Source organism: Phalacrocorax aristotelis, chromosome 4 (assembly GCF_949628215.1).
Source record: "Phalacrocorax aristotelis chromosome 4, bGulAri2.1, whole genome shotgun sequence".
NCBI classification, from domain to species: Eukaryota; Metazoa; Chordata; class Aves; order Suliformes; family Phalacrocoracidae; genus Phalacrocorax; species Phalacrocorax aristotelis.
The window spans coordinates 31,369,145-31,386,846 of record NC_134279.1 but is presented as its reverse complement, the minus strand read 5'-3'; the positions used below and the strand labels follow the sequence as shown (position 1 = coordinate 31,386,846).

The 17,702-nt window shown below is 41.2% G+C and overlaps 1 protein-coding gene across 1 annotated transcript in view; it reads right to left on the bottom strand.

Annotated features, from left to right (window-relative positions):
* Positions 1-17,402, bottom strand: part of HPGDS (hematopoietic prostaglandin D synthase) — a 32,296-nt gene extending 14,894 nt beyond the window's left edge. The window contains exons 1-2 of the mRNA XM_075090834.1: positions 17,297-17,402; positions 5,677-5,818 (exon numbers count right to left, since the gene is read on the bottom strand). Coding sequence (XP_074946935.1) covers positions 5,677-5,818; positions 17,297-17,374 — 220 coding nt within the window. The 5' untranslated portion in view covers positions 17,375-17,402. The remainder of the gene's footprint in view (positions 1-5,676; positions 5,819-17,296) is intronic.
* Positions 17,403-17,702: the final 300 nt, after the last annotated feature.

Genomic DNA, 17,702 nt, shown 5'->3' with positions numbered 1-17,702 from the left:
CATCCAGAATCCATATCTTCTGGAAAGGGATTACCAAGACGGTGCTCTGATCTAACCTCAGCCCAGCTTTAGTGCTGTAGCTATTACAACTCATATTCTCCTTGAAAGTGATTGCTAAGCCCTACTTTTTACCCAAAGATAGCTATTTACGCATCTTAGCTAGAGCTACATAGCAGCGTATCACTCAGGAAACAGGACAACTGCTCCCTCGAGGACGTTTTGTCTGCTGTCAGATGCCTCTCAAGATTTACCTAGTATCTTGGAAGTATTTTTTAATGCAATAATCAGTCTGTCGAGTTTCCTGAGGACCTTTCAAACATCATTCCACCCCTCCTAAATAGTTTATGGGACGTTTACAGCCGTCAGTGCAATGAAAGCATCCTTTGCTATGACGATAAAGTCTGTGTAATTGCCGTTGCTTCAAATACCCTGAATGAGCCACAGAACAAAAGCTGTTACTGCGTGTTAGCATAATATCTCAAGGGGATGGTAACTTTGTGTACCATTAGAGTGGATTTTCTGCTATATCACGACTTATGTCAGTGCAATTATGCTTTCTGTGAGGAGCTTATTATGTGACAATACAGATCTTGAATGAGCCTGTGTGAGAGTGTATAGGTCTTGAACTAACTATGGTTTAAATGGTAGTATGGTCAAGTCAAAGTCTGTTCAAAAGGGAGCATAAAATGTGGGTTTGTTTACTTATTTAAATAATTACTGACTTATATAGAGTGATGGGTCATGTAAAGCTGAAACTTGATCTTTGTTTTTAAAAATTCTGTGCTAAAGATATTCAGTGCTATTACTTTACATACTAGCTTGCTTAAGCATGTTTGTATTATAAACTGTTATAAGCTACAATCCTTTCCTGAAATCAGCAACTGGAATATTTTCCAAAGATGATCTGATTAGTGACATAAGGGAAAAAAGGAAATGCAGAGATACAGAAGTTTTAATTTCAGTGTGTATAAGCCAAATGACACAGGTTCTTATGTTTTAATATGCCTCCTTTTTGTACAAAAAAAAAGCACCACTTAGGTGTAAACAAAATCAAGTAAGACAGTATTTCTAGGAGGGAGGAGTTACTTATTTGTCTGAAGAACCATTAAGACAACAGCTTGCTGGGGGCAGCCACAGGAAAAATGACAAAACAAACGAGAACCATCGCACTCTTCAGTCCAGCTCAAAATTAAACTTGCAGCAGCTGCAAGTCTGTTTTCTAAATGGCCTTTCTGCACGTTAATCTTAATGCACACATTTTCTATCTTCCCATCAATTTTACAGGAGAATCAAGAAATAAGTCTTTTCCTCAGAATAACGGCAGCATTTTCTGGTTTATATGGTATGATGATTTGGCTGGGAAGCTGGTGTTTGCTGCAAAACCTTACTTTAATTTTGTGAAAACTGATGAAGCAAACCTATCGTCTGTGCAGAGACCTGACTCCTTGTGCTCTTAGACAATCTTGAATTCTTTGTCTTGTTCTCTTAGTAGCTCAAAACACATGAAGTGCTCTCCTCGTTCAAACTTCTTCCCTGAGTATTTTTTTATCTTACTTATCATACTTGAAGTTTTTAAAAAGAGGAACATTATGTTGTCCTTGCAGACTCTGCAGTCAGAACTGGTTTCAGATCTTTCATAGGCAAGTGGGTAAATGCAGGCATGGTGTATGCAAGCATGTATAGCAATTTGTCTGGTACTTCTTAATTTCACTACAATATATAATTATTTAATTAGTTCAATTAGTTGGACCAATTTTAATGACTTTTGAGGGTTTCAAAATAAGTGGTGTACCAAATTGCTGTTACATTAGCTGCTGTTAGGTCAAATGCAGATGTAATTCCCCTTATCTTCCTTTAACACCCTTTGGTTTTCACCAGGATGAGACAGACTGGAATCTGTTACTTTATTCCTTTTCTTTTCGAAATAGACCCAGTCCAGGCAAAATTGAGGGTGGGGAGGGATAAATCCTGAGCTTCATAAAAAAGATCTGAATACAGAATATGAATGACAGTAGTGTAGAAGATCTCTCAACAGAGTGAACTATGCCTTTATATGCACAATGAGTTGGATGGAGCCCTTCGTTTCTTATTTGCCATTGAACGTAACAGTAATTGCATTTTGGTAAGGATTCTGCTACCTGCTTTCCTGAGGACTGGTGCTTTTTGCTGTTCAGTCCCTGCCTTCACGGAGGGAGCCGAGGCACATTTTGAAAGTTCCCGATAGTAGAGAATTCAAGTGGTTTGTTTTCCTTATGGTAAATGGTGCATCTCGGCTGTATGCAATACTGTTGCAGTGCTAAGGCACACAAACCCTACGTGACCTAGTCCACAGCTAGGAGGTCACCGTTTTAGGAGACAACCATTTCTGGTGTTGAGGCATGGCCTGCAAAGTCAGCGTTGAGGTGACAGATTGGGGCAGTGGCCATGGGTCTTGTTGTACAGTATAAGGCTGTTTACTGCAGAGCCTTGTTGCTACCTTTTATTCAGAGTTTTGCTGAATGATTTGCCTGTGGGAGATTACTTTGTCTGGAAACACTGTGAGTAACGATTACTTCACAAAGGAGGAGAGGGAGGAGGAGGTAGTCATCGGTTAGTTGACCTCCAGGCAGTTTCCTTAGCAGCATGACATTGTTATGCATACAAACAAGATACCTTTACTCTTGTTTTAGCTGACAAACCTCTTAACTTGCATATTGTCTGTAATGCAGATACCACTGGTGTCAAATGCCACCATTACATTGGTGCTTGAGCTAGGATTCAGGGAGCCTTCTAGAAGCAAAAGTGTAGCGCCTTGGATGAAATGTAATAGCACTTTCAGACATGCATCCAACTATTTCTCTGTAGGTGCACATTTTCCTGGTCAACTAGCATGATACATTCCAGTTCCCATCCACTGACTGGCTGGGTGTCTACAGAAGCCTGAAATTCAAAGAACTCTTAGGCCAGCATAAATTTTGCACAGATGATTTCACAAATCTGAGAGCAGCAGCTCCCACATTTTACTAAACTTCTTATCTGCTTTGGAATTTCATCTAGGGTTCACTCATAGTAGAGGCTGCTATTAAAGGCCGTTATGCAGATAAAATGAAAAAAATCTTAATTAACCCTTGGCAAACCTGCTAACCAACTTCTCATCACAGAAAGAGAAACAAAGACATCCAAAGGTTAAATGACTTAACCAATATTTGTTAATGCAGCAGATACAGCTACAAACTGTATGGCTTAGGATTTCTAGGGTGCCTCTGCTCCCAGTGTTTTGGTGGTAATGGTGTTGCAGCTGGGCATACGCTATAGTGAGCAAGTACTGCACATATAAAGTTTCCCTGGGAGGTTCATGATGCGAGCACTGAAGAAAAGCATAGGAAGGATTTTCCTGCGTTGTTTCTTGCACTGGCTCAGGTGCTGGGGATACCATCAATATTCAAAGAGAGATGCAATGCCTTTACCTTGTCTGATAGATCTGCTGTTAGAACGTCTTGTCCTAGGATATGAACACTTCTGTAGCCTTTAAGTCACTACTTATGCTTTGTCTTTTTAATTTGCCTTACTTAAAAATCAGTATGTAAAGTTCTACACAGAATTATTCTTTGCTAATATTCTCTGAACTTTGTTTCAGGACAAAAGAGTGTGTGTTTACGTGTGAATATGTGCGTAGTTAAGTATGAAAAAGGCCTGTGCAGAGCTTTCCTTAGTTCATCTGAGTTCTCAATCTCACCTTTAGTTTCTACCCTGCTTCCCGGAGACTTGCAGTGGGAGAAAAATAAGCTATACCACATGGTCAACAGGCTTAAAGCTCTTACAAAGAAAATGTTTCCGAAGTCAGTCATCCCTAACTGAAAGTATTCCACTGCTTCATTTACACTCCACACTGTGGATTGTTAGCCAGTGTTTTTTAGATTTGAGCACCACAGATGGCTTCAACTGCCAGCTGGAGAGCAGTGGTGCTTGATTATTTGCCATTCAAGTCACTGCAAACATTATGGGAAAGAGCAAATTTAACTGTACCTTACAAGAATTTGGGAGCCCACTGGCTGGGCTTCTTAAATAGTGTGAAAGCCTATCAAGAAACATTGCCTGATTAATAGAAATCACCTTGTGCATCAATTGTGCCTTTCGCCCAAACTAAAGACATTATTCTTCATTCTGGATGTGGAAAGTCAAAGCCTGTGTAGCAAAACGTGGGCCAAATCCATGAGATGAAGACAGATATCTCTGGGTGTCATATCCCCAGTCTCCAAAATCCAGATCTGTTTCATTTGAACTGAGGCTAATTTAATGAACAAAAATAACAAATAGCTTTAATAGCTAGAAAGAGGTTACTTTAACTAAAATCATTAAATGGATGGGGTATAGTAGCCTGCAGACTACTCTTGGTACTTTGCTGGTAGGGCTTGTTCTTACGAACAATTATTTTCTAGCACCTCTTTTGATCCTTCTGTTTTCTCTTTGCTATATCAACTGATTTCTTTTGTTTACTCTCATCACTTTCACTGTCTGAAGACCTTTCTGGTTGCAAAGCATACGGTCCTGCACCTGGGGAGGAACAACCCCAGGCACCAGTACAGGCCGGGGGCTGAACTACTGGAAAGCGGCTCTGTTGAGAAGGACCTGGGAGTGCTGGTGGACAAGAAGCTGACCCTGAGCCAGCACTGTGCCCTTGTGGCCAAGAAGGCCAACAGTACCCTGGGCTGCATTAAAAGGAGTGTGGCCAGCAGGTTGAGAGAGGTTATCCTCCCCCTCTACTCTGCCCTAGTGAGGCCACATGTGGAGTACTGTGTCCAGTTTTGGGTCCCTCAGTTTAAGAAGGATGTGGAACTGCTTGAGCAAGTCCAGTGGAGAGCTATGAAGATGATCAAGTGACTGGAGCATCCCCTTTATGAGGAAAGGCTGAGAGACTTGGGTTTGTTCAGCCTGGAGAAGAGAAGGCTGAGGGGGGATCTTGTCAGTACTCATAAATACCTTAAGGCTGGGTGTGAAGAGGATGGGGCCAGACTCTTTTCAGTGGTGCCCAATGACAGGACAAGGGGCAATGGGCACATGTGGGAACACATGAAGTTCCACCTGAATATGAGGAAAAATTTCTTTCCTGTGAGGGTGCCAGAGCAGTGGCACAGGCTGCCCAGAGAGGCTGTGGAGTCTCCTTCCCTGGAGACATTCAAAAGCCACCTGGACGCATTCCTGTGCCCCCTACTCTGGGTGTGCCTGCTCAAGCAGGGGGGGCTGGACAAGATGATCTCCAGAGGTCCCTTCCAACCCTACCATTCTGTGATTCTGTGATCCCTTCTTGACACATATTTCCAATTTGTCTTTCCAGAACCAGGGTAAAGACTGCAGTATGGTCTTTGAGACCAAATCCTCCAAAGAAGCTGAGAAGATTAGCATGCATTTGGTAGCTTTAGGCAGAGAAAAGCTGAGCTGAATTGATAAGGAGTATAGGCCCAGCTGGATAACATCAGGTGAGTCATTTTAGATTGTCTGAAGTCTTGGATCCGGGGTTCTGTGAGAGGATCAGGAATGACATTTTGGCTGTCTAGACAACATCTTTCCCATAGGCTTGATTAAAGCCAGGAATTAAATGTATTTCTGCTCATGAAACATAGAGGTACCTCTTCAATTGTCTTGCATTTTGACAGCATTTCTAGCAGAGATTTGGACGTAAGATCCCATGCTACTTACTTGGCTTGATTTTGGGCCAGTCTGCTGCTTCTATCCTGTGGTCTTCATATTTCTTGCCTGAATAGGCAAACAGGTAGCGGCTGATTTCTGCTCGTCCTCGCAGATTGAAGTACGTCAGCTTGTACTGTGGCATGCTGGATCCCTGAGAGGGAAGACACCGTGTTGCTTTAGGTATGAGTAACTCGACTCCTTTTTACAAAAGTGTACCATATGCTTGTTTTTTAAATACATGCATGTGCAATGCAAAGGACAAGTTACATTAAGCCATGATGTGTTGTACTTTGCAATCATTGCATTAGTCACATGTTTTTGTTCTGCTTTTGTCAGCCTCAATATTCAGATGCCGACAATGACAGTTAAACCTGCAGTTCCTCCTTGTGTATCTCCAGAAAGATGGCTTGATGTTTTCAGACATATTAAGAACTTTAATTTATTTTTCTTGTGACTCCAAACTCAGGCCATTTTTATAAAGTGTTTCTCAGAGTGCAAATCTGAAGTAATGTACAGTAACAGAAGATAGGTGCTGTCCTGAGCAGCAATTTTTTTCAAGACTGCCCTGCTCAGCCTTTGTTGTTTATGGAGACCTTCACTGAAGACCAAATCATAAGAACTGCAAACTGTTGTAATTTTTCCCATTAACTCTTACCCTCATTGCGTAGGCAATTGACGCAAGTTATTTTAGAAGGAAAATTTGCTATGGAAACCAGTCTACACTGTTGTTTTGAGAAAATAGTCATCAAATTCTCAGTTTCTTGTACAGAAGCCAAAAGAAAACTTGAAATTACTTTGTTAGATTTTCATGTGATTTTTTTTTTTCCTTCAGTTCTAGATATGAATCCTGTAACAGGAAGGTTCCGTTTGTTGGTGTAACAGGCAACAAAAGAAATACTCATAAGTTTGTACAACAAGGATGGTGCAGGAAAGGTGAACAGCTAAGGCTGCTTTAAACCAAAAGTAAGATTTTTAAACTCCACACATATAGCACCTAAAAAGGGATCTATGAGCTCAGCTGAGATTTAAATGTACTGGTTGAAGGAAACTAAAACAACCACCCATCTACTCACCCAAAGCAAAACCCTTTCTCATTTTGGCCTTAAAGTAGACCTTGCATGTCATTTACCATTCTTGTATATCCATCAGTTTCTGAGTGTTAGTGATAAAAAGCATGCAACACAGGACATCTGCACTAGGAAAGAAAGGGAATTGTATTTAATGACTGAGTGCTACTAAGTAACTTTGCAATAGAAACAACCTCCTATTTAGTAATCTTGCCTTTGAAAACATACGCTTGAGAGCAGACGTATCATCAGCTTTCACTTTAGAGGGAGAGGCTCTCTGTTCAGAAACTGGGAAAGCTTGCACTCAACTCATGCTGAAAAGAGCAAACTGCCTTTGCCACTTTCTCCTGAAAAGTCAAAATAATCTACTTTCCATCCTTGGAAGCAAAAAACAAAACAAAACAAAACCCCAAACCAACACTCACAGCAAATGAGCACACTGAAAGCTGCTTAATTTATTATGAAAGTTATCTGTTCCTCTACAGCACACAGCAGGGTCAGAAGATATTTTTAGTAAATGGAGATTTTTCACAGCTGGTGGCCCAGCAGAGAAGCAGGAGCACCGAGAGTTACCAATGGAGGTATTTCAAGTGCTTTAAAACAGAGACACCACTACAATTATTTTTTTCAAGTCCAGCAAGTGTGTTCCTTTGCTGTATAAAAGAGGGAAGCTCCACACAAAAATGAGTTGCGTTAGGATGTGATTAGTTTTCTAGATGCGTTAGTTAATTACCAGAAAATCCATTTGTTTGCTGCGTGCGAAACACAGCTCACAGATTACAGGTGTAACTGTTTCTTTCTCTGAAGGGGGAACTTTTGACAATTCCAAAATTTTCAAGCATGCTTTAGACAAGTTGCAAAACTTTGCTACTTTATTTTCAAATGTTGTGGCCAGATTTATTACTTATTGTGCTTATATAATAATACCACATATTATTATACTTTATTGTTTATTTATGCCACATGAGTTTGGATTATACATCTACAAAGTTAATGTAAGATGAGAGGATGAGAATGTAGCTTTTTTTTTTTTCTCCACCCCATTTTTCCCTGCTTCTGATTTTGTGTGAGTGAGTGAGTGAGGAATGGCATTTTTAAAAGAACAAGTTATCTGAGGTTCAAATTAGTCATTTGGGAGTCAAAGGAGAAAAAAACCCCACTTGATTCTTACTTTCCAATTTTTTTAGAGGCAAGAAAATACTACTGATTCATTCTGCATTTGGAGAGGATGCGACCTTTAACATGCAAAACCTACAGTGTCTGCTTCCCTTCTTTAGGGGCATCTGCAGAGCTTTTTCATAAACAGCAATAGAGGTTCTAGTGGCCTGGACTTACTACACCACTCACCCATGGCTCCAGTATCTCAGCTACCTCTAGCCCACTTAGCCCTGTGTTAGTGGAAAGTTGTTGAGAGCTGGAAGGCATTTAAAAATGCAAGAATAGAAGATGTGGAGGTACGGTCATGAGGAAGGCGGTAGCAGCTATGTTTAGCACGGGCTGGAGGTGAGCGAAGTGTAACATTTCTGGTGGCGAGTATTTTGAAAGAGTCTAATTCTTACTGTGGGAGGACTTTATATACAAAGACATGTATAATCAGGAGTAGTGAGATGATGTAAAGTAAAGGGAATTTTGGCTGAAGATCAGGAAGTCTTTCTGGCTGTTGTAGTAGACTGTGGAATATTTTGGTCTGACAAGGAAGCAGTGGAAACTATTGTTTGAAATGTCTAAAGAAAAGCTAAACAGATTTCTAATGAATACACCGTAAGGAGTAATCAAATATTTACAGTGCTGATGCACATTTAAGCTTATGATTTTTTTTTTCCATCTGTGAACAAAAACCCCAAACCTAAAAGGAGTTTACCAAAAATACTTGACATTTTAAAAGCCTCTATAGCTTTATTGTAAGCATGTTTTTGTAAATGTTTGTAGGTTTTACTTTTTATTTGTATTCATTGTGAAATGTCAGGAGTAGTGCTTCCTAAACAATTACAGATACATTTCTAAATGAAAGAAATGGCTGTGTTCAGAAGAGCTTTTTGTCAAACATACAAAGTTGTTGCATTTTTTCCTTACCTTCCTTTACTTTATGTTGCCAGTGTGTTTTGTAAAAGAATGGATCATGAGAAGCAAATTATATCAATTTTAAAAGTGTCCAAAATTATTAAATGAAAAATGTCATTTCTAGGGAAAAAAAGGTCTATTCTGGTCTTTGAGTTTGTGCTTTTATTTTTTGAGTAGGGGGCAGGGGAATCTTTAAAACAGTTTAAAATATTTTCTTCTCTTTTTTTGTTCAGGTTTAGTCATGGCTTAAAAATACTGGAAGATGTTGGTGGGGGCAGGACCTTAGTGCCCAGACTTGCAAACATTTAGCCACCTGCGTAGTGCTATTAAATCTGTTCAGGTGAGTTAGCTGCAAAGCCAAGTGTGTATAAATGCAGAAGGGGGCTGATTTACCCTCCACTAATAAATCTGCCATCTAAACAGTGGTTTTCCAATTTCTAAAGCAACGAATACATGGCCAGGACCCACCTGTACACCTGTCCTGCCCTACTGACAGCACCTGCGGAAAACTCAGACCCAGTTTTATTGCATACAACTTTCAAAGCTGTGAACTCAGCTAGTCTGAATTTACTATTAAATTAGCTTTAATACTTGAAAGTTGTTGAGCCGCTTAGCTGATTTTCTAGCTTTCCTCTGTGACTTTCTTAAAGCCAGCTTAATGGGCTTTAACATACCTTTAACAGATTAGTGGATCTTGTGATTAAATTCAATTTTTGGAGCCACTCCATGACAAAATCAAACAGAAAATCTGAGAGCAGGTCAAATATGCATAACTCCACATTACTCATGGGTCAAAATTCAGGTTGAAGTTACAAGCATCTCAGACATCTTAGGACAGGTTTCAAATAATTTAAGACTGTTCATGTCTTTGTGGAGATACTGTATTACCTGATGACTTTGGGATGCTTTTATTCCAGTTGAAGCAGGCCTGAGCAATCAACTTGAAAACTTCAAGCAAGATTAGGGTGAAAAAACAGAGCCCAGGAAGGAATCTGAGAACTAAAATGCTGAATTTCAGCTAGCACTAGTACAGAAGAGAAAAAGCACTGGCAGACTGGAAACTATACGAATGTACCAGGAGGATACAGAAGCAAACAGTCCCAGTGTCCGCAAGGTATGCGATACTTTTGTTTTTACTGGATGACAATGTGTCCCTGCTCTGTTTTAAAGGGTAAATCACAAGCGCACTGCCTTCATTTCGGCTGCTAAGACGAGTTTCGGGTGTGTGCGCCATGCAACCCGGAGCAGGCTGCCTCTGCCAGCTGGTGCGCAGCCTTGCACATCCAGCCTGAGCATTTGCCTCCTGAAAGTAAACACCAAAACTCTGCTGGACTTTGTAGAGTAACAGTGTTTCATCTCTGTTTGGGAAAACCCAGGCCTCAAAGTAATACAAGGAATATTCCTCAGGCCAGTGACAGACACCAAAAGCCGGATGCAGATACTCAGTATGTGAATTCAGGGTGGGGGAAGAAAAAAAAAAAAAAAACAACAGAAGGCAGTACTTTATTTCATTTTCTTGGATAAGGTTATTAATATCTGAGGGGACAGGCAGCAGAGCAGAGAGACTTTTCCTGAGCTGGGAGCAGAGGGGGAGAAACCAGCTGTGTTGAGCTATTTGTTCACATCCATCCAAAGTGTGACAAAGGACCTCATGGTGCAAAGTCCCCTTCAATTGTATTTTGCACTGTGAGAAATTAAAGGTTTTCTTGCCTTAAGGCTTCATTTTTGTTAGAGAATTTTAAAAACCCCAAGTGTTCCCTCCAGCAAGCAAGACCAGTAGGGTTGGGTTAAGGTTCTTCTAGGTATTTCTAAAAATCTGGGACTCAAACTGTCTGCCCAGAAAAGAGATGATGCATTGCAATGTACATACACTTATTTAACATGAGGGTTCTTCATTAATTTAGGCGTCACTTATGGAAAGCCCCATGGTTAGAACCTGAAACAGCGCTGCCCCAGCCATGAGCCTGCCAAAACGGGAAAGGTGGAGGTCTCTGCTGCCTAGTGTCATCGTCCTTGCTTGAATTGCAACCAGATGAAGACTTGGTTCTTGAGGGAGCTCCATTTCATTTCCCTGTGCAAATACAACTGAAGGCTGCCTCTGTGAACTCAGGGCCTGCCATCGGCCACTGTGAGAGCAGGCTGGACCCTGGGATCTCTTGGAGGAAAGCCAGTGCTGGCTGTAGGGTGTGAGGAGGGAAGGTGCTGCCATGTCTGAAGAGGAAGGTGAAAAGATCCCTCTGAGGACTAGTGAGTGATGGTTCACTCAATGGGTATCTCTGTTTATTTTATGATAACATTAAGCTGCTATTTCAGTCGGGAGCGTCTGGGTTGCTCAAGCTGATATTATACCTTCCATTTTCATGATTTTATAAGATGAAAGTATAACAACAAATCAGCTTCCACTCACATAGCCTTACAGGTATCTATCTCCCAAGAAGCATCTTGCTTTATGAAGTGTGAAACAGAGTTTGTGCACTCTCTAAGCAATAATCTAGCTGAAGCTGAAAAGCTCGGTGGACATTTTTCTTTCTTTTTGTTCTTAGTGCTGCTTTTAAAGCAGTTGTTATTTCTTTACAAGGTGTTGTGCAAAGCTGGCCTGGAAATTAGATGAGTATGTTTGAAATAGATGCACACCTGACAGCCTGATTTGGCTATCTTACTGGAGTGGGCAGTGGGAGGGGGTACTGAAATTTCAGCCAATTCTTATATTTACTCATGTATTTCTGTGATGTCCTAGATGTACCATGCCATGTATACAGCCTGAAGGTCTTATAACCAGTACCAGCTGAACATTTTCCAGTAATGGTAACACTGGGATTTCAGAGAGAAAACTGTTCCTTCTCTTCCTTACTCCCAGTCACAGGGGCCAGTAGTGCTAATGCCAGTTAGGACACTCAGTTTAGAAAGGGAAAGGAAGGAAGCTGGCTGGGTGTATGGGGCATTTTTTCTCTGTATATAGAGACAAAAGAGTCTTTACACGTTAAAGGAGAGGTTTTCCTTAGGCTGTTATCTCAGGAGTGACCTATCCAAGTATGAAGCATGGATTTTTGGTTCTGGTCCTTAGGGGTTGGGGAGAGTTGTGTTACTTTATGGCGTACAAAGATTTTTACCCAGGAAAGACACTTCTCTGCCTTATTTCACTTGAGAAACATTAGGAATCCTAAGGTCAGTTTTGCCTGCCTTGCTTGTTTTCCTTCTCAGACATGTGAATTCCTCATCCCTGTAATTGGGGGGCTGAGTATTAAAGCAGCTTTCTCCTCCCTCAATTTTAAAAAGTGTTTCCCTGTCCAAGTGAGTCTTGCTTCCTTCATTCTTTTAAATTTTCAGTTTTCAGAGGAAGAAATCAGAGAGACAAGTCTTAAATAGTTATTGTAGAAGGCAAGTAAAGAGAATCTTCCAACGCTGTAACATTATAAAATGCACTTTTTAGCAAGGTAGGAAAGATAGAAAATGTCCGTGTCCAGTATTTCTTCCTTTTTTATTTAACCAACATAATAGTCAGAAAGGCTTGGGGAACGCTGTGCTTGGTTACCTTCTCCTGCTTGAACAATGCCGAAAGGGCAGGAGCCAGCTGGAAAGCAGCTTTGCCCTGCCTGCAGGGCACGGTGCAGCCCTCCTTCGGGTTGCTGATCAGATCCGTTGCTGCAGGAATGCCTTAAATTTTTTCCCTCGGATGAAAAATTATGCTCTCTAAGGACTCGCTGTGTTTATACTTTATGTCTGAATTCAGAGATGAAATTACAGACAAATAGTGACCTATTAGCCCTTTTTGGAGAGAGAGGAGTTTGGTGAGAAATCCATCCGTGCCAGCAAGAACCAGCTGCAGGGTGGCTGTTGGTCCCCTTCTGACTCCTGGCTTGTGAGGAAGGTTGGCGACTGCCTGGCAAAGGCACTAGCTTAATCTAAGCTGTTTATCCAACTGTAAGTAACACTAAAAGAAATCACTTTTGCTTTTCCCTGGAAAAAACTGAGGGTTGTAGTAGGTATCTTACGTGATGTACTCTCTGAATGGGGAAGCTAATGACTTTGGGATTCCTGTTAGGCAACAGAGAACTGAAGAATCACGATGATCCTCTCTTATCGCACAGCAAAAAGGAAAAATGCTCCTTTTCCTCTTCTCAAACATAAACTACTTCTGCCTATAACATGCAGTCAAAAATATTAGAGGCTTAAAAGACATTTTCAGCCTTTGAAAACTAAAAATAGTAATGATTTGTTCCTTTTTGGTTTTTTTTCTGCCAAAAGATGTTTTTATTAATTCCTTTTTAGCAAAGAAAATAAGAATATTTCTGCCCTCCTTTTGGGGGAGAGGATTCGAGAATGTTGGCAGATTAATGGAAGACTGCAAATCTTCCAATGGAAGATTTCCACAGCAGTCTGTGTTTTATCAGAGAATAAAATGAAAAGATTTAAGTAATTCCATCTAATTCCCGTCAGCTCTCAGGCTGACATAAACTCTCTTCCTGAAAAGTGATGGTCCCTCTGCTTGCTCGCCCCAATTATAGAAAATAAACATTTTAATTTGATCCCTTCTTTTTCTATGCCAGATAGCAATCTGGACCTTGGAGGCAAAAGAGAAAAAAACTGCACACTTTTCTGTTTAGTACCCAAATCATCTGAAGTAAATATTTATGCAATCTGATGTAGGGTTGAGTTTTAAAATAACAAATCCCAAATGTAATGGTTGTGGCCTGATACTTCTTAGCATGATTTTCAAGATTAAATACATGTCTGGCTTAAAGCACATATATTTTTTCAGTGGGATTTTGCATGTCTGTGTGCTCGTTATTTGCAACCTGTGGTGGAAATTAGCCTCCTAACATGAGAAGAGTTTTTAAGGCATTGCTGTGGGATTACTGAGGAGTACCAATGATATGTTAAGTGGCCCGATGGGTAAAGCTCTGCTATGTGAGCCAGGGCTCTTGAAAGTCTGATCTGTCAATGTGTGTGTTTAAAAAAGAGGCTGTAGGGGAGCTTAAAGCAATTATCTGTCCAAGGAAGCTCCAGGCTTGGTTTGCTGATGTGGGAAATCAGGGTTCTAGAAAAATCCTTCAGGAACACGGGGGAAAAAACACATCTCAGTGAAAGTGGAGGATTAGAAAAATACTTATTCTGAGAGATTTTCCCAAAGGTGAGAGTCCAATGTGACTGGACAGTGAATGGGCGGTCACTGTCAAGACTGTTGTTGAAGGAGACCACCAGGGCTGACTGGGTTTCTCCAAGCTGACTTTGTAGCTGCTCTTCATGTGACTGCCCCTCAGGCAACTGCAGTCCAAATGATAAGAATTCAGATATTTAAAGCTCACCCCATTCATTTTAACTGAAGTGAATGAGGGAGGGCTTACATGTCAGCAGGTGCAAGGAGGCAGAGAGGTGGTGATGGACAGGGTTTCACTGGGCTGCCTTCGCCGTGTGCTGCCCCTACCTCGCCTGCCAGGCTCTTTGGTTTAGGACCTGAGCATCTGTGATGACTTTGCTTTCTGCCTGATCCTCAGCCTTTTGATTTGCAGCTACTTGGCCCCAGTTTTATGTAAATAAATTTTTAAATAGTTTTGTGCAGCCTCCCAGGTTGTAATGAACTTCAAATGAATAAATTGCACATCTGAGACTGTGAAATCCTGGTAAATAAAACTGCAAGAGGAGACATCTCAGGAAAGATCCAGACTAAGGAGTGGTTAGGATAATGTCTCAGGAGAGATTAAGTCTTTTATTTCCTCATCAGATGTTTTAAGAATTCCTTGAAGTGTTTTGTGGTTAAAAAAAAGCCTAAATAATCTTAATTCTTGCCAACACCAGTCATCCCTGTAAAATTAATGTCTTGCATCTGTCTCAGTGGTCCTCAGATAAATCATCACCCCCTCACAATATCCCTACAAATCAAAAAGAGCGCAGTTGCGAGTCACATTGCTGTGTGTTAAGTGGTTTAGTCAGGTCTCCAAAAGCAGCTGCTGGCTTTGCCAGCATGATTTTGTGTCCATTTCCTGAACTCTCAAGCTTGTCCAGCCCAGTAATTTGTAAAACAACTCTCTTGGCCACCTAGCATCTTTCCTTGGATGTGAAAAAATGAGCTTTTTCTCCTATCTTAGCCACATGTACGTGTGTGTGTGTATGTACAAGGGGGAGTACAAACACCAACTGCTTCCTCCTGCTAGTCTAAACTACTTTGTTCTTGAACTGTTGCATGTTGTAAATCCACTGTACAACTTGCCAAAAATAAACAAAATTACAGGCATGAAAGAAAAAGGTATGTTTTTCAGGACAATATATATTCCCTGTAGCCAGGATGGGTGAGACTGGGCAGTTTTGGTCACTTTGCAGAGTTTCCCAGCACCACCCACCAGGTCTCCTGGTCGTGAATTCCTGGTGTCCTCCTGCTCTGCCCTAGCAGAGCCTGGCACATACCACTCTGCCCAGGAGGCACCAGCGCCCTGGGCTAGGGCACAGATCTCATATATTTTCAGGTTTTTTTAAATTGTTTTCACAGACAGAGTGAGCCTGAGGACACCCAGGACCTTGCTAAAGTGCTCTTTGGACATTGCCAGACTTCTTGAGAGGACCAGCTCTGAGAATTGTGGACCTACAGCCCTGAGCAACACCTGCCCAGAAGCCTGGGGGATCACCTAGATTTGGCCATAAGCAGTAAAAGTCCAATAACCCGTGCCTTACGGTCATAAACTGCTCGGTATGTAAAACCTTAATCTATGTGTCCCTAAACTTAGCAAGAAAGTCATGTCCAAGCAGCAGTTTGCAGCCGATTTCACCTTGGCTCACGGAAACACCAGGCAGAGCCTGGCTCTGGGGCAGTTCCCATTGCTGCAGGTTCCCTGCTCTGCTCCAGAGTACCCTGGCACAAAATTCCCATTTACCTGAGGCGTACAGTTACAGAGACTGGTGACCCACATTTGATCTTTCCTGTTGTCAAGCACCAACTAAGGAAAGACTGTGAAACCTTAGTGGAAGGTTGTGTATGGCAAATAGCACCCAGACACCTTAAAAGCCAACGCTCAGAGCAGCAGAGTGTACCGGTTGGTGGCACAGGAGTGTGCTGCACTGAAGGTGCCCGGCTAACATGCTTGTGTGCGCACAGTTCCAGAACTCTAAGAATTACTCTGTGTATATTTTCTGTTTAAAACTTGGAGAGCTTCAGACTATTTATATCCAGATAGATTTGATTGTGTGTCTGGGCATACATGCATCTGCAGCAGGGAGTAAATCACACTACACATTTTTAGGGAGAGGTGGATTCTATTTCGAATTAAAGAAAACAAAAGAATAAACAAAAGTAAACCAACAAAAGACCTCTGGGTCTAATTTTTTTTTTCCTTTACAAAAGTTGCAACTTTTGAGGATGAAAGTACTGGTGTTTACAAACAGTTCTAAGTAGCATAGAAGTCCAGGGAAAATACTTTGTAGCTATGGTTTGTTTGCTTGGAAAGTTTGAAATGAACAGTGAAAAAAGAATGGCTTTTAACAGAGGAAATGTGTGCGGGAGGATTATGCACACAGGCAAATGATGGCAGTTAGAATTTAAAGAAAAAAAACAAACCTGAACAGCTGTTCAGAATATAATTCTGAAGTAAAAGACAAAAACAAGCAGCAAAGAAAACCCTGTGAGTTTTGAAAAGGAGAGAAATACAGCAGGTGGAAGTAGATGCAGGAGGTTTTCCTCTGTAAAATAATGGTGGGAACTAGGACAAGAGTATGTTAATCCACTGGTAAACCAGAAGACAGGAATTTGGAAAATGGATAGAAAAGTACACAAAAATGGCCTGGAAGAATTGGTTGGTGCTACTTAACAGTCATCTAATTTCTCTGACATTAGCCTAGATTTGTTTTGGTTATGTAAGTGGATGCATATAAGTCAGCCTTTACATGTAATAGAATATTGCTTTGAAATGTTTTTTCAACCACTGGAAACTCCCTGCAGAATGCCAGCAGCTTCCCCACTCCAGGTTTTTCCTCCTATGCTGATGAGATTGTCTTGTCTTTGGAAGGTGTCTCTCTGACAAGTATCCTGATTATCGAAGTAGCTCAGTACTGATAACATCAGGCACTGGTGAGAAACGGAAGCTTGCTGTAACAACAGGCTAGGGATCTGCCTTTTTGCCTCTAGAAAAGCAGTCCATAATTTCTGAAGTCTGATTTTAGCAGTGCATGTGGTTGTACGGGTGTCTTAAGTACAGCAGGCACTTTAAAGATGCCTGTAAGTAGCAAAGAATGTATATAGGTGGGGTACTTGAGCTGCAGCGGCTGTGTAGAGCTCACGGCTATCCCTCGCTATGTCAGTAGCACTAGTCAGAGGCTTATGTTGAATAAACCTAACAAAACTCTAAAAATGAAATACTCTCAGTACTTGCTCTACATGTAGCATAATTGACAAGAATAACCACCATGCAGCTAGTATAACAGTAGCCCTAGGGAGGGCAGAAGAGGACTAGAAGAAGAAAGGGGAAAGAGAGGAGCCAGACTGTGGCAGTAAGCAAAGCCGAAACAGAACTCACTCTGGTGAAGTGATATGTGGTCCTTTCCTCAGTGCACAGGAGTTCCTCTGAGTGCTGGCCTCGGTGGAAAAGGCTCATATATGCTGTTTATTAATAATATGCAAACCACTCCCAGTGAGAATTATGCCATCATGACTCCCTCCCTCCCGCCTCTCACACACAAAGCAAATGCATAATTCCCTCAGATAACAAGCAAGTTTTGTGACTTTTTGGGACTAGTACAGCAAATTGTGTACCAGAGTTTTTCAGCTCATGCTCAAAAGTAATAATACTTTAAAGTGCGATGATGATGATGATGATAATAATAATAGACACTGGGAGCTGAGTCAGATGGTGGGTGGGTTTTTTTTTTCAAATGTAAGAAGTATGGAGCAAGCCAAGAAACTGCTGTCTTAGATTATTTCTA